The sequence below is a fragment of the Lissotriton vulgaris genome, chromosome 6 (genome assembly GCF_964263255.1).
Source record: "Lissotriton vulgaris chromosome 6, aLisVul1.2, whole genome shotgun sequence".
NCBI lineage: Eukaryota > Metazoa > Chordata > Amphibia > Caudata > Salamandridae > Lissotriton > Lissotriton vulgaris.
Window position 1 is genome coordinate 1,229,818,024 of NC_141694.1, and position 22,982 is coordinate 1,229,841,005.

Below are 22,982 nucleotides of genomic sequence, written 5' to 3' on the forward strand. Positions count from 1 at the left end.
GCTAGTGAATAGCAGCACAAATGTCTAGCGGGTTGGTGGAAATCCAGTCAATGGTTGAGGGAGGCAGGTTCTAGGTCGCTGAGGGCTTTGTAGACATGTGTGAGAAGCTTGAACTGGCATCTTTTCTGGATGGGGAGCCAGTGGAGGTCTGTCAGGTGGGGGTGATGTATGTTTGTTTTGGGAGGTCCACTATGAGTTTGACTGCAGCGTTTGGTATGGTCTGGAGTCTTCTGAGGAGCTGGGTGGTGATGCAGACAAAGAGTGCGTTGACGTATTCAAGGCAACTGGTGACGAGGTCCTGAGTGACGATATTTCTGGTGTTGGTTGGGATCAATCTGAAGATTCTACGAAGCATGTGCAGTGTGTGGAGGCAGGAGGAGGCGACTGCTTTAACTTTTCGTTTCATGGGCAGTGGCTGGTGAGGATGATGTCGAGGTTGCGTGCATGGTTGGTAGGTGTGGGTCTGAGTTCAGTAAGACACCATCTGTGGTCCCATGAAGAGGTGTTCTTTCCAAAGATCAGTACTTCAGTTTTGTCAGAGTTGAGTTGGAGGCACTTGCCTCGTCCATTTGGCAACTTTGGCATTGCACAAGTTGGTTTTGGCGTTGAAGGGGTCCTTGTTGAGCAAGAGGATCAGTTAAGTGTCATCTGCGTAGGAGATTATGTTGAGTCCGTGTGATCTGATGACGTCTGTTAGGGTAGTCATGTAGATGTTGAATAGGGTGCGGCTGATGTATGATCATTGTGGTATGCCTCATGTGATGTATTTGGGTGCGGAGGTCAAGGGAGGTAGTCGGATGCTCTGTGTACGTGCTGTAAGGAAGGAGGAGATCCACTTGAGGGCGTCTTGATGTATGCTTATGTTGTGGATTCTACTGATGTGGGTGTTGTGGGAGACTGTGATGAATGGCGTGGAGAGGTGGAGGAGGATTAAGGCCACAGTTTCTCCAGGGTCAAGGAGTGTTCTGATGTCTGTGGTGGAAATCATCACAGTCTCAGTTCTGTGGTTGGCACAGAATCCTGATTCAGAGGCGTCCAGTAGATTGTTTTGTTCCAAGAATTCGTTGAGCTGCTTGGTTGATGGCTTTCTTGAGAACTTTGGCTGGGTTGGACTCTGCCCTACATATAATGCAAAAATGTAAATCTGGCTCTCCCCTTGACCCCGTTCCGGCTCAAGTACTCACGACTTTGGCACCAGTCATCACTGCCCCCCTAATCTCTATCTGGAACACCTCCCTTTCCTCTGGCCAATTCCTGTCGGAATGGAAACAGGCAATGTTGATCCCAATATTAAAGAAAACGGACGCTGATCCGGCTGTATTTAGCAATTACCGGCCTATATCACTCCTCCCAAAACCTGCCAAAATTTTGGAAAAAGTAGTACAGGAACAGCTGGCCGACTACCTGGAATCTAACAATCTCTTGCATGATACACAATCCGGATTTAGATCTGGATATAGCACAGAGACGGCCCTGCTGGAAGTAACAGAGACTATAAGAGAGAGCGTGGACAGAGACGAGGTGGCCATGTTTGTGCTCCTCGATCTGTCCGCGACTTTCGACACCGTCTCTCTCTCCATCCTACTGGACAGACTCCATGACATGGGGATACGGGGTACACAACTGGCATGGATAAAATCATTCCTGTCTGGAAGAACGCAACAAGTGTGGTGTCGACCCTACCTGTCAAAAGATAGGAAGCCCCTCGGTTGTGGAGTCCCTCAGGGGTCAGCCCTCTCTTTTTTAATGTTTACCTGTCACCGTTGGCGAGGGTTGTTGAGGCCTGTGGAGTCAGAGTGGTCTCTTACGCTGATGATACTCAGCTGATTTTTTCATTTAGAGACCACTCTGACAATGGGCTCGCTAATTTTAAATCCTGCCTCACCAACATTGTTTCATGGATGACATTGAATACACTAAAATTGAACACTGATAAAACCGAGGTGCTATTCTTCAATCTGAAATCCCCACTGCTGTCTTCCACATGGTGGCCATCTGAGTTGAACCCACCTCCCATCCCTACCAATTCTGCCCGGAACCTTGGGTTTTATATTGACAATGAATTGTCATGTAAAACCCAAATCCAAAAGGTTACCTCTGCCTGCTTTGGCAAATTAAAAATGATTAAAAAGATCTCCCCCTATCTGTCCAGGGAGTCGATGAGGACCGTCGTGCACGCCCTCATCACTTCACATTTGGACTACTCTAATAGTCTCTATGTAGGGGCTCCTGCATATCTACGCCATCGATTGCAGACTGTCCAGAACGCGGCGGCAAGATTGATTTGCCACGTCCCCTATCGCCACTCCATTTCCCCATAGGTAAAGAACTTGCACTGGCTTCAGATATCGCATCGTATCCAGTTTAAATCCCTGGTGCTGGCCTTTAAAGCACTGAATGGGAATGGACCAGGCTATCTCAGGAACAGACTGAAGCAGGTCCAATCCGTTCGTGCCCTCAGATCTAACCACCTTAGTCTCTTGCTCCGTCCTTGGTTCCTTCGCTCTAGAAGAGGAGGCAGAGCGTTTGCGGTGGTTACTGCTAAGCTATGGAACTCCCTGCCGCTTAACCTCAGACTGATTGAATCAGAACCCCAATTTAGGTCCAAACTGAAAACATATCTGTTCTCCAGCTACTAACTTCCTTGGTCACTACCGTTTCTGTCCACAGCGCCGGGACACCCCCGGCGGGGGTAGCCGTGCGCTTAACAAATTCCATATAATAATAATGTGTTGCAGTGAGCTAAGATATTTCCTTTGACTCCTTTATAAAGTGTTCTTTGCATTACCATTGTGGTTAAACATGGGAAAGCACTAAAGTGCTGTTTTTGGCCACTTACCAACTGGATCTCTTCTGATGGGTACCTGTAACAGCAGGTTCCACCTCCTTTGAATCCTGCTGGGCATGAGACTGGTTCTGAAAACATTTCCTACGATGCTTCCCTGTGCAAACAGGTGATGCCATCTAACTGACTGGCGGCTCCGCACCACCCCCTAAAGAGACAACAGAAAGCTGCATTTAGGTACAATCCCTGTGTGCAAATATCTGTGTCTTTTTGTTTGGCTCCCAGTGTTTTCAATGTGTTTACAGATTTCACAAATTCTGCTTTCTTGACACTTTGTAGAGATGTATCCTCCAGAAACAGATGTCGGTCACCGATCCACATAGGGCTGCCTTTGGTGGCTTGGTTCGAAATATGATTCTGAGGTCTGCCACAAATCCTTCCTCTTGCGCCTGAAAACCCTCAGGGAGTGTGAAGTGAAGCCCTACGTTGCAAGCATAGGTGATGCTAGTCATGTTCGAGGTCCCAGGTCCATTTCTACTACCATTCCCACTCCCATTCCCTTTTGTTGTCCTCAGATAAGTTCAAGGTGAAGTTGTAAAATAAGCCTCATTGCAAGTATAACAATGTCACGCAGGTTCGACCCCTTTCCTCTGTGCCTGCTTCAGGGTGTACACACGCACTTGGCACTCAAAGCTCATCCTCCATCAGTATTATCCAACTCTGAGATGATTCAGTGATTAGAGCCAATGCAACCGTGAATTTACTGAGCCACTGTCGACTCTACAGCAGGTAGAAGCTTTTAGGGAGGCAATTGTGCAGTTATTCTGGATGTTTCCGGGTCCCTCTTGCCTGTGTTATAGCTTCACGTAACCGTCGGAGGCTTCAGTTGTACGTTTGCTGTGGGTCCTTCCATGGTGCTGACTGACACCGTTCGACCACAGCCTGACTCTTGGCTGATGGCGGACTGCACCTCAACACCTGTGCCACAGGCCCTGCCCATAGTGTGCACTTCTGTGCCAGCTTTGGCATCAGAGGCACCATTGAATAATCTGCCCTGAATCTGATGTCAGAACCTGAAACCATTTCAATACACGACCAGAGGGTAACTCAATATAATTTCTTTTGGGTTGGGCAGAGGAGTAATTAGATTGTCAACATTCATCCTCCATCTATACGATCTGTAATCCATCTCAATCTACAAATTGACAATATTCAATTTATATTCATATAAAAAACATCATGACAATATGTTTACAAAAAATTGATTCTGTTATACATTGTACATTTTAATATTTGAATACAGTTCGTTATTTGTACAATAGTTCATTATTTCTGTCCAAAAGTCCATTTACTCAAAAGTTTGTTCTACCCTCACCCGTAAAGCATTCTTGCAAACATTCATACTCTGTCATCCTACTGCAAATAAAAACCAAGGGTTCGAGGCATGTGGGCTGCTGAATTCATATCTGTGCATAGATCGCCGCCTAGTGTTGGGTCCGGATGATTGCACATTGTTGTCCTGGAAGAGTTTTCGAAGTATCACGAGATAGGGGGCTCCTCCCCTGGACTACAGTGCGCATGGGCATCCTCTCCATCCTCAGATAGTTTTTTTTCGCCATTGGGTTCGGATGTAATTTCAAACTCTGAGTTCGGAATCGATTCAAAACTTTTCGAAAAGGCCAAAAGGCCTTCGGGATCGTCGGTATTGTTCTTTGATGGGTGCCAACAACTTTATTCCTGTTGTTTTCTACTCAGAGCGTCGAATCGGGCCGCGTGGCCTTTTTCGACACCAAGGGACCAATCGTCGATGGAACGAAGTCCATTCAAAAGATGCCCCAACTGTAACTCAAAATTTCCACCCATAGATAAACACCCTGTGTGTAACAAGTGTTTATCTCCAGAACACAATGAAGCCGACTGCTTAGCTTGTGCGCAGTTTTGATCAAAGAAGACACTTCGGAGTCGAAGAGCAGCGAGGCAGACGATGCAGAAGCCAGCGCCTGACCCGGAAAATATCTTTGAAGACGACGAAGAGGTCGTCGAAGCTGAAGACTCAGATCAGCAGTCGGAGCAGGGGTCGGAACATGACTCCAGCTACTACGTCGACGAAGAAGACATCGTTGAGGTAGGGGACGACGATCCAGGCATCGGAGCCGTCGAGGACGACTCCGGCGAGGACACAGGGCCAACCGTGAGTACGGAGCCCAGTACATTTACTGATACGCTTCCAGAGGCTCAGGTCGAGGCATCGCCGGAAGGCCTTAGCCAAGATCATAACATCGATTCTATAGCCCCGCAATTAAGCCCGGTTAAGAATATAAGACAAGAGCCATCGGTGCAACATTACCATTCCTTGGTAATATCGAAACCGAAAGTGAAGGAACCAAAACAGAAACCGAAACTGATAGACTTTACAGTCTTCGGACCGAGAGGTGTGAATCCATCGGAGCCGACCAAACACAAAATGTTCGTTGACCCGGCTGGGTCGCATATACGGGTTGTCGAGCTGAGAGCCAGTACACCCATGGCCACACCTAAGCTAAAGGCCGTCGAACCGACGAGATCGATGTCGACACCAGGCAACACAAACAAAGGACTCCAGCAGAAAATGTTTGTCGAACCGAAACAAAAAGTCGACAAACCAAGGACGGTGCACACAAAGACGCTCGAGCCGAAGGCAAGGATCAAACCGAAGGGGTCAGTTGAGCCGAGGCAGCAAAACATCGCTCCGAAGCAGCAAGCTCCGAAGACGACACAAGGCCAAAAGGTGGTTATCGAACAAACGAGAACAGTCGGGTCGATAACGATTACGGCCCGAAGAAGTTCATACAGACTAAAAAGACTGTTGACCCACAAAAGTCACTTGGACCGATTAAAGTTTGGGCTTCCAACACACATGAAGCCAAGAGCGGTCGAACCGACAACTGAAATCGAACAGACACAAACCAAAAAGGCGATAACGGGGAGAAGAGCTCAAGCACCTGAAGAGCAAGAGCACTCAACAGATGAACAGTCAAAACTGTATGTTGACCCCGATACTGGCAGAGTTACCCTATTAAAAAGGAAAATCAGACCAGACACTTACGCAGAGACCTATAAAATACCACAAAAAAAGAAAGGCGACTCTTCTACATCTCCAACTCTCTTTGAGCTTATCAGACCACATGTGCAAGAGACTTATACATATTCTCCCACACGCACAGATGAGGATGTGGAATATGAGGATAATGAACTGTACAATTATCTTGTGGACAATGACCAGGACAACCAAAATCAACCATGGTCTGACCCTGTAGATCCTGCAGACTCTCAGCCCATTCAGGACAATACTGCATACCCTGTTAAAACTTTGCCTACAGAGGACACAGCTGCTTTCAATGCATTGATAGAAAGAGCAGCATACAATCACCACGTGCAAATGCATGCAGACCCCATTGAGGAAGACTTCCTCTTTGACACTTTCAACACTTCTGAAAGATCAGTCAAAACATTGCCAATGTTAAAGGGGGTGCTTAAACACGCAGGAGACATATTTAAGGAAACAACCAGGGCACGAGTCATTAACCCCAGAAAAGAGAAGAAATATAGGTCAGCACCAGTGGACCCTACACACATTAAGGGATAGCTGCCTTTAGACTCTTTGGTAGTATCCAATGCACGTAAACGTGCTAATTCTCAGACTACTGGCGAGGCTCCACCTCCAGACAAGGAGTCTAAAATTCTGGAGGCTTCAGGCAAAAGGGTAGCTGCTCAAGCAGCTAACATATGGAGAATTTCAAACACACAAGCCCTGTTAGCCAGGTACGACAGGGCACACTACGACACACTAGAGCAAATTCTCCAGCATCTACCTGACCTTTATAAGGAACAGGCAGAGTTCCTAATACAGGAGGGAAAGCTAATATCTGACGCCTCCATCAAATGTGCGCTAGATGCGGCAGACACAGCAGCTAGGGCTATCAATACCAGTGTCATGCTTAGAAGACATGCGTGGCTCCGCATCTCTGGGTTTAAAAATGAGGTTCAGAGCACTTTACTCAAGCAACCTGTAAACCCTGATTATTTGTTTGGCCCTAATGTGGACACAATATTAGACAAGATGAAGAAGGATACAGAGACAGCAAAGTCTATGGGAGCCTTGCAGTCACAACAATACAGAGGCGGCTCCTGTCGTCGCTCCGGCAACAGAGGAGCTGCAAGAGGAGGCTCAACACAGCAAACCTCATACAACAAAGGGAACACGCAAAACACCTACAATAAAAACAGTAGAGGTGGATACCGAGGCAATAACAGCAAGGGTAGAGGACGAGGGAATAACACCACCAGGCCCTCTACCAATACCAAACAGTGACTTCTTGTCACTACCCACAGACCATGTAACACCGGTCGGTGGAAGATTACAGCAGTTCCTTCCAGTCTGGGAAAACATAACTACAGACAGATGGGTGAGGCAAATTATCCAGCATGGCTATTGCCTAGAACTAACCTCCACACCACCCAACATACCTCCAAGACCCCGTCCTATGTCTGCAGAACACCTACACTTATTGCAGCAAGAAGTCATCAGCATGCTACAAAAAAGGGCCATAGAACTAGTACACTTAGAACACCAGGGTACAGGGGTGTACTCACTGTACTTCCTAATCCCCAAAAAGGACGGGCTTCTCAGACCAATTTTGGACCTCAGGCCCCTAAACCAATACATCTTATCAGAGCATTTCCACATGCTCACTCTACAGCAGGTATTACCACTGTTGCGTCAAGGAGACTTCCTCGCAACACTAGACCTCAAGGACGCATATCTCAGGTTTACGATACAAAATCAGCACTACCAATTCAAAGTCCTTCCTTTTGGGGTGACAACAGCCCTGAGAGTATTCACAAAGTGCCTAGCGACAGTAGCCGCACATCTGAGAAGACAGCATATTCATGTCTATCCATATCTGGACGACTGGCTAATACAAGCACAGTCAGCCCAGCAATGTGCCAGCCACATGTCTCACACTATTCACCTCCTGCACAGTTTAGGTTTCTCGCTGAACTACCCAAAGTCCCATCTTCAGCGTGCCCACGTACAACAGTACCTGGGAGCGACTATAGACACTCTGGCAGCAAAAGCACAGCCAAATTCTGCCAGAATAAACGACATTCAGACGCTAATCCAAAGGTTCAGGCCCCAACACTCGCTCCCAGCCCGAGTGTTTATGCAACTAATAGGCATGATGGCCTCATGCATTTTCATAGTCCCTCACGCGAGACTACACATGCGTCCGCTGCAGGAGTGCCTAGCACGTCAGTGGAACCAGGCTCAAGGACAATTAAACGACCTAGTGTTGGTGACCAGATGTGCATACAACTCTCTGCATTGGTGGAATCCACAAAACCTTTGCAAGGGACGACTGTTCCAAGAGCCTGTACCACAAATAGTCTTGACGACGGACGCATCCCTAATAGGGTGGGGAGCCCATGTCCTCCACCACACAGTGCAGGGCTTATGGACCACGCAACAGAAGAAAATGCACATCAACCTACTGGAGCTGATGGCAATTTTTATGGCAATGTAAGCATTCAAAGTACATATGTGCAACAAGACCGTGTTGATCCGGACGGACAACATGACTGCAATGTACTACATACAGAAACAGGGAGGAACACACTCTCCACAGCTGTCACATCTAGCTCAGAGCATGTGGAAGAGGGCCATTCAGAGAAACATTTTTCTCATGGCGGAACACCTCCCAGGCAAGGACAATCAAATAGCGGATCTGCTCAGCAGACACAGCCAACAGGTGCACAAGTGGGAGATTCATCCCACAGTGCTTCAACCATACTTCCAACTGTGGGGACAATCAGAGATAGACCTGTTCGCCACAAAACAAAACGCAAAATGCCAGTACTTCGCCGCAAGGTTCCCTCACCCGCAGTCTCAGGGCAATGCGATATGGATGAACTGGTCAGGCAAATTTGCCTACGCTTTTCCACCAGCTCCGTTGATACCGCTAGTGGCACGCAAACTGCGCCAGCATTCCATGACGCTAATCCTGGTTGCTCCAACATGGGCGAGGCAACCATGGTACACCACGTTCCTAGAACTTTCCGTGGTGCCTCATCAAAGACTAAAACTAACACCCAGTCTCTTAACGCAGAGCCATGGAGACATTCAGCACCCAGATCCGCAGCAGCTGAACCTTGCAATCTGGCTCCTGAAGTCCTAGAGTTTGGCTACCTAAACTTACCTCCTGACTGCATGAACATTATCAAAGAGGCAAGAAGACCTACCACGAGAGCATGCTATAACGTTTTGTCATTTATTGTAACAACAATGACATAAACTCACTAGACGCATCAACTCAAAATATCATATGCTATCTTTTGCACCTACACCACTGCAATCTAGCCTATTCATCCATAAGGATACATTTAGCTGCCATAGCAGCTTACCTTCAGAAAAGGCAGCACCTTTCGCTATTCAGAGTGCCCGCAATTAAAGCATTCATGGAGGGGCTCAAACGAGTGATCCCCCCCAAGACACCCACCTTCACCTTTCTGTAACCTAAACGTTGTTTTAACCAGACTGATGGGACCACCTTTCGAACCTTTACACTTGTGTGAAATACAATTTTTAACATGGAAGGTGGCTTTTCTCGTAGCGATTACTTCGCTTAGAAGAGTTAGCGATCTGCAAGCCCTAACTATTCAAGAGCCATTCTTCCAAATTCAGCCAAATAGGGTCGTGCTTAGGTCAAACCCTAAATTCATGCCAAAAGTGGTATCCCACTTCCACATCAATCAAACAATAGAACTACCAGTGTTCTTCCCAAATCCACAGTCAGTACCTGAAAGGGCTCTACACTCGCTAGATGTTAAGAGGGCTCTCCTATATTACATAGTCAGGACAAAAGATTTCATGAAGACAAAATAGTTGTTTGTTGCCTTTTCACCACAACACAAGGGCAACCCCATTTCTAAATCTCGGTTATCCAGATGGATAGTTAAGTGCATTCAAATATGTTATCTTAAGGCAAAACGCACTTTAACAGTTCCCCCGAGAGCGCATTCTACACGCAAACTGGGGGCATCCATGGCTTTCCTAGGAAACATTCCTCTAGAGGAAATATGTAAAGCAGCCACACGGACTACCATACATACTTTCACAAAACACTATTGTGTAGATGTACATTCCAAACAGCAAGCTGCTGTAGGACAGGCTGTTCTAAAAACTCTGTTTCAGACTGCTGCAGCTGGCACATGTAGCCACCGCTAAGGGAGAGACTGCTATACATTCTATGCACAGATATGAATTCAGCAGCCCACATGCATTGAACGGAATATGCTACTTACCAGTATGCATCTGTTCTTGGCATGTAGGGCTGCTGACATTCATATCGCCCACCCTCCTCCCCGGTGCCTGTCGCAGCTGTAGCATTCATTCTAACTCTCACTTTCTTGCATGGACATCTCTTACTGTACAACACTCCATCTCTGCCACAATGGCGAAAAACAATCTGAGGATGGAGAGGATGCCCATGCGCACTGTAGTCCAGGGGAGGAGCCACCTATCTCGTGATACTTCGAAGACTCTTCCAGGACAACAATGTGCAATCATCCGGACCCAACACTAGGCGGAGATCTATGCACAGATATGAATGTCAGCAGCCCTACATGCCAAGAACAGATGCATACTGGTAAGTAGCATATTCCTTCCTTGACATCACTCACAATGCCCTAACCGGGTATTAGTGTGCCGTGGTTATTCTAGATATATTGCATACAGATGGAACCCAGCCAATGGACCCAAACAGGAGCGATCAACGCACAATTTTCGGTGGCCATTGTTCCTTAAGTGCTGCCTCTTCAGCACCAACATACATTAAACCTTAGAAAGTAAAGGTACATAGAGCTGGGCCTAATCTGAGTTGCCTTTGTGGGAAAAAAAGGATGGACTGGGATGCAGGCCTCAGTTATTACCAGTGGTTCAGATTAATTCAAGAATTTCACCAATCACTTTTTTGTATACTCCAGTGCAACAGGTATGCTCAGACGTGGGTACTGTGATCACTGTGCCACCAAACCGGCCTTGAGTTGGATGTGTTCCAGTTCAGGGTAGTCCAGACCTGGCATTTCCGGCTGGACTGTTCCTATTGGAGCATATGACTGGGTGTACACTAATGACTGGCTGAATCTTGCAACGAGGCCCAGACTGATGGCAACATTCAAGTCCCAACTCCTGGGGTGTGTGCGCGCCCCTGGCAACCACAACACTGAAGGGTTTATGAGGGAGACGTCTCTATCAGGTCTATTAATGATGCACATTCACCTGACCCTGATCCTGTGGCTAGGTGCAGGGAATATCGTTCTAAACTAAATCCAGGGGGGGATTCATCCTAAAACTACTAACTCAAGGAAAGGGCAGTCGCTCTTAGTACCTAGCTCTCCAAAATCCTACTTTACTCCATAGGATCCTTTGGACAGTATTTGTGGGCAGTTGAGTGGAGCTGTTGAGGACCACTTGAAGGCTGTTAATAAAAAAAAATGAGGCATGGATATCAGGCCCCCAAAGTAGCAACTTTGCACTCACAGGAGTGAACCACAGCCCTCCATCACAACTGGTCCTTCTATTGTGCCCAATGGAAGGTGCCCACAAGCTGGAGGCAATGCCGTCATATGGCCTGGGGTTACTTCTTCCTCAGATCACCCTACCAGTCAGGACTTAAGGATACCCAGGAAACCCAGGACCTTGCTGAAGGCCTGGGGGTCCTTTGGCTGTAGCTGGCCTGCAATCTTGCCTGGATCCTCTCCCTGTGATTAATCTGCCTCTTGCCCATACATGGTTATATTAGCCAAAGCCCCACGTCTTCCTTCTGTATCTACATAGACCACACTAGATCTAAAAAAAAATAAGTTAACACCGGATCGCCAATCCTATCGGCTCTGCCCACAATCTCCATAATGACTTTCTTTCCATTCACAGGGTGGGGGGGATTGGGCCACTCTCTTTGCAGTACCCGGGTGATTGTACTGTTATAAACTTTCGTAAGCCATCAATTGTGGGGGAAAGTTTGCTCCAGGCCATAACAGGTGTATTATATCCCAGAGCTATAAAACATCGCTCCTTGGGTTTCTTCTATAGACATTTGGCGCCATCTACTCTCCTGTCGAGTGGATGTCAACCCCAACATCAACTCTGTCACAGTCAACTCCTGCATGGGATCAGATACGCTGTTCTTGCTAACCTTGAGATATTGCTTGACAAAGAGAGACTGAATGTGTTTCTAGCAAGGTTGTGGTCATCGAAAACTTAATCATCTCCCCCAAGCTTATAACTCCTCCTCCTACCAAGGCAGTGCACTCCTGGACCCATTGGCATATTTTCTTCTGATTTTCCCACTGCGTCCCTTTGTTCATATGAGACCCTGGACTTGGGTTTGAGGGATAATCATGCTTTGGATCTGCATCAATTTGTTGCTGGGTATAGCCTGAATGGTCAGGGGTCATTTCTTGCTTATATGGACGATATTAAGGACAACGCCAACCTTGAATTCCTCAGCTGGAATATCTCTGGTCTGTCTTCTACATTTTAAATACATATATTTTTAAAAAGTATATTTCTTTATTGATTGTTTAGTAAACAAACAAACAACAAAAAGAAAACAATATATGAGAAAAGAATGACTCAAGGGAGGAATCTTTAGCAAACAGAAACTTACAATCACCATGTGCATTCCTGTAAAATAAAGCGAAATGAAAGTAGTATACATGTATAGAGGTAACCAGTGCATGGCGCACCTGGAGCAACAATGTGATTTAGTGAAGCCAAATTTGGCTAATAAATTATGGGTGGTGTAGGCATGATGTAGATATTTGAAATGCAGAAGTTTGTCGGTGATTATTTGAAACTAGCCTGGTTTGCTCACAGCATAAGTGCCACGTCTTGTCAGGAATTGGGCTACCCAGTTCTCTTTCCCATGCCGCATGTGCCCCCATTTCCACCACTGGCTTCAGTGAGAGAGCTGCATGATACAGCCGCAAGACTAGATAAGAACTATCAGGAGTTGCGATGACTAGTGACAATTATGAAAATTCGGAAGTCTCTGAAGGGGCAGTCAGAATCTTGGCACGTACAGTATTGTAAAGTCTATGCAGAATACATCTGTCCATGTATGACATGCTGGGTGTGCCCTTCCGCTAGTGATGTGACCGATTGCATTTCGGTACTTGCAAATAGGTCACCCAGCCAAAGTAGTCGACAACCGTATAAGGTGTGTTTAGTGAGGGATTCTGTGGTTACAGGTACCAGGGATTGCCAGCAAGAAGGATATGTGCAGAATCTAAATCTATATATATAAAAACAAAAGTATGTCTGTCTGTTTGTCCTTTATGCATTACTACACCATTCATCTGATCGCCATGAAACTTTAAGAAGTTGTTGAGTACACTCCTGCGAAGGTTTCTGTCAATTTTCTTTTTTTTTAATCTTTCGAATACTGAAATAGACAGCGAATTTGCGAGCATCGTCGACAGTTATGACCCCCAAACGGAAATCGATTGGACAATCTACATCAGAAGCACGAAAGGCATTACGAGCTTCAGAAACAGACGAGCAACGGGAAGCAAGATTAGAAGCTGTTCGAATACAAACTGCTCAACCCCGTAATTCTCAAACGAACAAGCAACTAGAATCAAGATTGGAAGCCGATCGAGTACGAGCTGCTCAAGACTGTTCTTCTCAAACAAACAAGCAACGAGAATCAAGATTGGAAACTCATCGATTACGCACTGCTCAAGCCCGCTCTAATGAAACAGGAGAGCAACCAGAATCAGGATTGGAAGCCAAACGAGGACGCACTGCTCAAGCCACACTTAGAAATGTTTTAAAAAATAAAATGAATACGTTTCAATAACAATGACACAATGTAAATTGAATGTTATCATAACGAGTTTCCTTGAATTTCCTTTCTCCTGAGATCGCAGCAAAGCACGACAGGTAAGCTAGTTATATATATTGACAACTGGATTACCCTTGTTAAGGTATATATTTATTCCCAAGTGAAGTGGTCACAGGAGGATATTTGTATCAATGGGTATACTTGTTTTAATTGTTTTACATCTCCCTCCACTGCGAGTTGAGCGAAGGGTGGCTTGGCTGCATGGTTTAGAGTAGGTATTAGCTGCAAAATAACACCAATATTGCTGAATGAGGAATACATGCAGGTCTTTGAAGTAAGGTGGGGACCAAAGTGTTGTGTTTTTATGGTTAATTTTTATAACCATGATTTTTCTGGTAGGGACAACGGGATTCTGCATTGACTGTTTACCTGGATAGTCTTTGTGGTTCTTATGTCAAATATCATTTTAAATTGGTATGTGCTAGCTGAGTTTGATGTTTTTATTTCTCTGCCTCTGTGTTTTATCTTTTGTTATCTATAATGAAATACAGTGGTTTTATAATGTATCTTTTAAGATCTGCCTTTCACGAGAACGAATAAAGATTAATTCGAACAACCCCTGTGGACGTCCTAATCAATGGGGATAAAGGTTCCTGGGGCTAACCCTACCCACTTTTTTTGCATGATGGCTGAAGTCTTTGGTCATACTGAACTTGGGCTCTGAGGGCTGGGTGTGTGTTTGTGGGGAGTGTACTATGGTAATCATGGGGTCCTTCAATGTCTAACGATAAAATCCAGCTTTAGGCACTCTCTGTACTCCCAACAAACTCCGACAGAGGTCTGGTAAAATCAAAGTTGAGCTCTCAGCAAACAGTGGATGCACACCACAAAGGGCCCCATTAGGATGGCGGGCGGATTGCCCCAGCCGGCCCGGGGGTGGTCACCGGCGGGGGCAATCCGCCCGCCATCCGTGTAGAAAAGACCCCCCACCATATTAGTATGGCTGGGGAGTCCGCGGCGGGCGGAAAGACCGACCGCCGCATTTCCGCCCCGGTCGACTTGCGACCGGGGAGGAAAAGGCTGCAATATGGTGGCGGTGTCTTTTCAGACACCGCCAGCCATATTACAATGTGCGTTTAGGAATGCCTTCTGCCACGGAAAGGCATGCGGAGTCTGCTAAGGGGGCCCGTTGCGGGCCCCCCAAGTACTCTGGGGGTGTGGGGGGTGCACATGGGGGGGTACCCCCCTGCAGTTCCATGCACAACATGGCAGGCACTGCGTGGTGCCTGCCATGTTGTGCATGGAAGTGCACAACCTGCCTCCCTAACATTGTGGCGGAGGTGCTGAGTGCACTGCCCGCCACAATGTTAGGTATGCAGGATGCGCCCGCCGCTGTGGCGGGCGCATCCTAATGGCATGCACGGGACCCCCGCCCTTATGGCGGGCGGTCCCTCTGTACGAACGGATGGCGGGCGGACATCCTAATGTGCCCCAAAGTGTTTTGGCATTCCGTTTCCTTCCTTTGAAGAGTACCCCAAATGGTATATGTAACCCAGCTGACCTGTCAAACAGGCTCTGACACTGTAATGTCAAAGAGTCCCACTGCGATTGGGGCATGACTCCCTGGTATGGGAAAAGAAGGGCCCTGCCTAAGTGACAGCTAACATTTTCCTGAGACGGGGAGTCCTTTTTGAAGTGACCCCAAGTGTCATGAAAACACCAGCAGACCTATCAGCCTTCCTTGGATATCCTATCAGGTTGAATTTGATCATTCCTGTCCATTCTGGTCAGCTTATTGTTTGCTCCTGGGAGCTGTTCAGGCCTCCCTAGAGAGGAGCAATCAGGTGACCGCTAGAAAACACTGAAAGTCTTTAGTCGTGTGAAAGGTAACTTTTCTAAAGTGTATTTTCAACAGTAGACAAAATTAAATGTACCATTCAATTGGATTTTGTTTAACTATTAAAAAAAAGTCCTTGAAATATTTCTCAAGCTGTTCCCTAAGCAGGGATAACATTTATTAAACTAAATATTGTATCCCAGTGTTTTCTATGTAACAGCTAACCCTGCTACAATTAAAGTTTTTTTGTGCCTTTTCACTATAAGGACATGCTTAACATTACCCTTTTGCATGTACTTATTTTAAATACTATGCACCGACCTGCATGAGCTTTTAGGCCATTTTAGGGGTGGCTTGTAAATATTTATAAGGAAGGTTTAGGCCTTTCAAAAAGATTGTTGATAGGTCAGATTTCCAGTTAGAAGCTGCACAGTCAAGCTACTGGTGGCAGCCATGTAATCAGGTTTACATGGTCACTGTAGTGGATGGTACAGTGGGTGCTGCAGTATACTTGTGCCATTTAACTTAAGGCCCTGGATACACCTTCGTACCGTATAGTAGTGACTTCTATGTAACTTAAATATGCCAATTCAGGAGTAAACCAATTTTATCATGTTGAAAGCACTTTCCCCTCTGTCAGCAGGGGTAAAGTGCACAGAGTTTGATAGCCAGCAAAAACAATTGTGGTAATCCTGCAGAAGGGGCACATTTCCAACATGTCAAGGATTCTGTATTTAGATGGAGCATCCACAAGACAGAGTGTTATTGAAGGTCAGTAACTTGTTCTTGTACCATAGAGAAATATCACACAGTAAGCGATCGATTGCTGCAAAATAAAATGTTACAGAATTACTGTATTTTGGAATTTTGTTAGGTAAACCTGTTATATTTCTATCCTTAACTACTGTCACCTGCAGAATTTTTATCTTTTTATGGCCTGTTGAACTTCTATCTGTACACCCTGGCCTTTGTTTATTCACCATCAAAGAATGCTCTGTATGGTAAGTGTGTAAGCAACAATGTAGGTATGCATGTATGCATTTATACCATGACAGTAAAAACAAAGCTGGCACAGTTATGTTTTACATAGAGCAACTCAACGTATTACAGGTCGGTGGACAAATTACTATAGGTCAAAAGTCAAATTCAAGTTTATTAACATAGTACAGCGACATTGATTAAAGAAAACGACTTTTTTCCCTCATTGATTGCATTTAACAATTACTTTACACCAGGAAAGAGCTCTCTCTGCCTTTTTGTGCAGCAAATCCACATTAAAGAGTATACTTTGGCATAAACCAAATTTGAAGACGTGTAGAGTATAATATATTTATTACTATAGTTGAGGGAGGGGTATTATGATTCACTTGAGGCTTTGCCTCTCATATGTCATGGATGGGTGGGTGGGTAGGTAGGTGTGTGTGTTGTTGTGTGTGTGTGTGTGTGTAATAAGTGAATTTAACATTGAGTTGAGAAAAAACGTTACATATATTTATTGTAACAAAGCAACTACTACCACAGTGTCTAGTAAAGGATAATGGCATGCAGAGATGTTCATAAGTAGTGAATAGCTTACTTTAGTTTACAGTAAATTACATCAACAATCATTTTTCAAAACAATGGTTAGCAGTCAAGTGTTCCACTGTTTTAAAAAAATGGAACATGTGTAACTACAGAAATGGGGCAAAAGACCAGTTAGTGCTAGCTGTATTTGTTCAAAATGACTGGCCTACTTTAAGCAGTGATTTTCATCACCTAATTGTCCACAGCGCCGATAGCATTTCAACCTTGAGGTGATCTATGGGTCATCCTCAGGGCGAGGGCTATTTGGAGCGTAAGCATAACATTTCTGAAAAATTGAAGGAAATTGGCTGTGTTAATTCCGAACTAGTATAACTTGAGTTTTGGAGAGGGAAAGTTCTCTATAGAAAAGTCAATTATGTGTAGCCAAGTTGTTTCTTATGCAGGTCAAAATTCAAGGCTGATACGAAAAGTCCCTTGAGAAAAAAATGTAAAAGGTTATGCAGAAAAAAGTAAGTCAAAAAGCGGCATGAATGTGGAGACGCACACGTGAAAAATGTATACTTGTGTGAAAGTGCAGTTACAACATATGTTTATAATGAAGTTGAAGCCTAATGTCTAAATAAGTTATTATATTTTTAGAAACAAAACACTGCAAGATAAAAACGAATTGTAAGACTACGTTTGTGTAGTACTTGCTTGCTTAGACATAATGATTCCTCAACTTACATCTATTCTAGACTCAAAGACATATGGTACTAGATCTAAACAATCATAATAACGAGTACTTTGTTAAATTTACTGATGTACTTACTGACAAATCAAATAATCAGTAAATTAAGAAAAGAAACGTATTTATGTTACTGAGCTGTGCCTGGTAGGGTGACCGTCGATGTCCATGTCGAATTTAGTAATGGAGCATCCGCGCAGGCTGGCACTAAACAGACAAAAAAGATAGCGATCGCACAAGATACAGTGTTGAGTGTACTGTATTGGCATGCTATAACAATAAGAAAAGGAATAAATGGGCCAGTTATTTAATAAGGTGTAAAGGACGAATTAGGAAATGATTTTGGGGACTTTATAGGTTTAGTATTGATATTAGGAAACAAAACTCCCAGATAAACAGTACTGCAGCCTTTGTTAAATGTACTGGATGTGTGCTGTTTGGATTTACAAATCAATCACTGTTTATATGTTACAATAAAACAGATGTGGTAAATATCAGTAGCATGAGACTAATACAAATTAAAGCATTCTCCATTGATCTTTCACGCTTGTAACCACAGATGAACATTTTCACAAATGTCCCTATATTAAATTTGTCCTGATGAGACCCTTTTAATCTTTTAATGGTCGAAACGTCATCAACAAATAACAAGCAAACCAGTGGAGGAATCATTATCTGTTGTACTTAAAACTATAGGTGTTTGTTTGTTAGAAACAAGCCAACCCTAATGTAAATGTGTTTTGTTTTTGTTTCATTTTGTGTTGTGCATCACACCGGGTCACATTGTACCAAATGATGCACTTTTTTGTATGATTTCAATATGTCACTGGTCTTGAATTAACTAAGAATATTAATTTTCTCCCTTTGCTTAATTGTGGTTTTCTGTTTTCTTATTGTCACACAAGCATTGCTAGCATGACGTCATTTAACCTTCAAACATATAACTGAGCATGAAGGATACTTGTTAGAACCACTGTATTATTATTTATTTGATACCCTTGTTCTCATGGGTCTACGGTTTGCTGTTGTAGCAGAGCTTTATAATTATTAGGTTCCATCAAACTTGAAATAGTTCTTAGTAAGGTAATGATGTTATGAAATTAGTACACTCTGCCATTGTGATATGACAAGTATATACAAGACCCTCAATCACTCCCAATTCCTTCTGGCTGTGACATGTTAGTGTATAGAGACTCCATGTCCGATAAAACCCAAAAAATCAAGGTCAGGATTTAAGGAAAAGTACTCGATTTTTATTGATTGTCACTGCTGTCCCTTGTATAAAATTTTGATTTCAAACACAAACTATTTTAAATAACTATATTTTCCTGCTTGTAGAACTTGTTGATCTACCATTTGCACAGTAATAGGGTAGATAGTACTAGAGTATTCAGTAATAAAAAATAATTGTGACTTGGGAAGCCCCCATCCTTTGCATCCATACAGATCTTAAAGGTTTTGTTTTTGTGTGTGTCCTGTGAGGCTGCAGTTGAGTCACAAATAGTGGTCAACATTAGCCTTCTATTTCTCTTGCTCAAATTCTAGGGCGTTCCATATAACAGTACCTCCATACTTATCTGGAGGTTGTATTGTTATAGAGTGGACTATTCCTCGTTAGATTCAATGCAATGTGTTTTGCCTTTTGTGTCTTTATATGGAATACATTCAGGTGTGATTTTAAAGTGTAGAGAGAGTTCTCTTAAGTATCAAATTGTGTAAGGCTAGTAGTTCTGCAGACATGGTAGCGTTGGTAAGAATAAAGGTGGAGGGAGGCCTAAGCTCTGTTATACTCCTCTTGCAATGTTGGTTAGAAAAATAGGTAATTAGCTGTATTTTCTCATGAGACTTCTGTTTCTTTCGTGGGGACAGAGAAGGATCCTTGCTTACGAGTAAGATTGGAAACTGTATAGTTATTTTGCCTTCCATTTCTTTAGAAACCCCTACAGGTAAAACGTGTCTCTCCTGGTGTAAAGTTGTACTGTTGGCCCAGTCCAAATCCTCTATAGCCACCCTGGTTTCTTCCTTAAAAAGGATAGTTGAAACATTTTCTAACAGCAGATCCTGTTCTTGTGCTCGCCATTTATGGTAACTGAGCTTAGCCTTTTTAACAACTTTTTGAGTTGGTAATGAGTGGATTCAGATTGATGCTCGACAGAAGTAAAGGCTTTATATATCTGTAAAATATTATTTTTGTTGTGAATTGAAATGTATCCTGTAGTGGTGGGGCCTGATCTTCATTAAGAATTCATTACTAAATACATGCTTACTAGCTTTGCAGGTGAAATCAACTGAATTTTTTTTTGAATCTCTAACCATTGTCCACACACAAGTGCCTAATCAGAGATACGCAGCTGAACAAGCATGTTAATTTTAATGAAAATAAATGTTTCTGAGAATAATAACAGTGAGAACTTTGAAATACTGTAATTAACATTGATTCTCATCCATGGGGTCTTTATTAATAGCCATAAGCACTGAACAGTCCTGCCCAGGTTCTGGATCCCGGAGCACTTTAAAAATACACATTAGTTTGCAAAAGCTTTTTTACAGGAAGGTCCTATTTAAAAATAAGGAATAATTTTGGAAAGCTATCAACCAGCTACATTGGCCATTTAAAAAAAAAGAAACTGTTAAATTTAAATAAATGTAAGCTTTATCTGCAGAATATTAGCCAGAAAAATCCCTTTCACAGACATTTTGGAAGAAAACATAAGTGGAACCTTGCAATTTAGACATGCTTTGGCCTCTGAAGGTTGGTAAAAAGTTTTTTTTCTGGGGAAAGCCTAAAAAACATCCTGGAGGCCTATTGCCGCGATGTGGAGAGGTGGAGGAAGCTCATGCTATCCCTCCTGGGCTGTGTAGCCCTCTACAAAATGATCCACTTAACTAAATGTTTGTGCATTTTGCAGAACACCACCTGTGGGACGATGGGGTCCCGAGGATTGCCCTCTCACTTCTGACTAGACACCTAATGGTGGGAGGCAGTGCCCTCCTGAATTTCCGGCTCCATTATTGGGCGTCAAAGTTGTTGGTTGTCAACGACTGGACATTTTCATCCCAGCAGAAACCTTCTCTGAGAGCGGACTGTACTGCTATGGCCCCGGAGGGCTAACTCTGATGACTCTTTGGAGAGAGGGGGCTGCCGCCCCCCCTCACCTTCCCCTGCGGAAACAGTGGTCAGTATATGGAAGAGGGAAACCCATACATTGAGGCAGATTGACCCTAGAGACTCCACTCTAGGATTCCAAACTCTTGAGTGGTCTGTGTGAGGTAGAGGGACGCAGGAAGTGGGATCTCTTGGGGATCTCCAAATTGGGAGACTTGTGGAAGGAGGGTGCAGTGATCTTGTTTGCCAACTTGCAGATCGAATATGAGCTATTGGGGAGACAAATCTTGAGATAGCAACTGATGGGATATAAATATATATATATATATATATATATATATATTGTTTACCAATCCAATTCCTTCGGATGAAAGGAAGGCACTGACACCGTGACTTAGACTCAAGGAAATATTTTAATCCAACATGCCTTACAGACGCGTTTCGGCGTTTGAGCAAATGTGAGGCACACTGGGGGGAGGTAGAGGAGTAATCTCCACTGGAATAGAGGGTATTGGGTGCCTTCCCACTCCCTCCCTCCCCGACTGATCATACGGTGTCCTGCCCGTGCTCTACGCTACTGAACAACAGTCTCCTATCGCTTAAACCTCTTGGAGAAAAATGGGAAAGAGACCTGGGGAGGTTTGTGGATGATGACTAGGGGCAAGCATGTGGGTACCAGGCATGGTCGCCGTTGGGGAGAGATTTCACTGGATCCAGTTAAAACTCCTCTACAAGGCATGTAATACACTGACCTGTCTATTCCGTATTGAAAGAGCAACTAACGAGTACTGCTTGAGGGGCTGTCAGAATAAGGGCACCCTGCTGCATACTCTATGGGAATGTCCGAGGATTGAGGCCTACTTGGAAGCGGGTGGGTAACAGACTATCAAAGTGTCCATTGATCATTGCATTACATACAGCGGCAGCAACAACAAAAAGAATAATACATCAGAATATGTCCAGGCAGTTACAACAGAATAAGTACATTTCATTTTCAATTTACACTGCGGGGGCAGTATCATTATACATTGATGCATCTACAACAGCTCTAACAATAGGGGGATATAACACAATCCCTTCCTGCAGGTGCCTAAGACAGCCCAACCCAAAAGGCAGCATACAGACAGAACCTCTCTGCATTCCCACGGGGCACCCATCGCTCTAGCCAATCCCTGACCTGTCATGTTCCTCCCCCGCCTCTTCTTCAGTGGATTTGCAGGCCAAGTATGCCCGAAATGGTGGCCAAATATTGTTGGGTTTGCAGCGTGTGGGCATAAGCGCATTGAAATTTTCTGAATGCGTGTTACAGCGCGATAGGTGAGCACACCATACCTCTCTTGTGGGTGTGGGGCTACTCAACCATCTAATAGCAATCCTGCGCTTTGCTAATAGGATGCACAATACTAATAATTTGCATGTGTCTTTGGGGTACTCCTTGGTATAACCTAGCAGCGTCTCCAAGGGAGTCCGTCTAATACCTACACCAGCTATATCCTGCAATTGAGTGTGCACTATCTCCCAAAACCTCTGAATCCCTGGGCAGGTCCAGGCCAAATATGTGAAATTTGCCTCAGCCACCCCACATCTCATGCAATAGTCATCATTGCGGAGCCCGGTCTTCTGCAGACAAGCTGGCGTATAGTAGACTCTCTGCAGAAAGGTATAGTGTATTAAGCAATGTCTGCTGTTTTGAGATGTAGTCTTCGTGTCCGTGTAGCAATATGCCCACTGCTCATCAGTAATATCTAACCGTAACTGCACGCCATTCTGGAAGTGATTTTGAAGCAGGTGGGTCTGGCTCCTCATTGGCCAGTGTGTATAATATCAAAATCCTGTGTTTTGAGGTTTGTGCACTAAGCAAGTACGTGAGGGGGTAAACTTGGGCGGTTCTATCATGTCCTCCCCTAGTGTTGTCTGAAATGCATGCCTTGCTAAATAAAAATGAAATATTGCTATTAGGGAGGCATCCAGGAATTCTGTAGCCAACGTGTTCAAGTTCTTTACTGTACCGTTTAGGAAAAAGTCACCTATCATGTTTATACCCAGCGGAGACAAATTCCCTCTCTCTCCTCTCATTGGCAACAACCTGCACATTTCTAATAACAATTTGGGAGTAT

The 22,982-nt window shown here is 44.4% G+C and overlaps 1 protein-coding gene across 2 annotated transcripts in view; it reads left to right on the top strand.

Moving 5' to 3' along the window:
- The window catches only part of TMEM181 (transmembrane protein 181), a 395,254-nt gene that overhangs the window by 355,586 nt on the left and 16,686 nt on the right, over positions 1-22,982 (top strand). For both annotated transcript variants that reach the window (XM_086927323.1, XM_086927322.1), the window contains exon 15: positions 16,420-16,509. In XM_086927323.1, the coding sequence (XP_086783449.1) occupies positions 16,420-16,509 (90 nt within the window). The remainder of the gene's footprint in view (positions 1-16,419; positions 16,510-22,982) is intronic.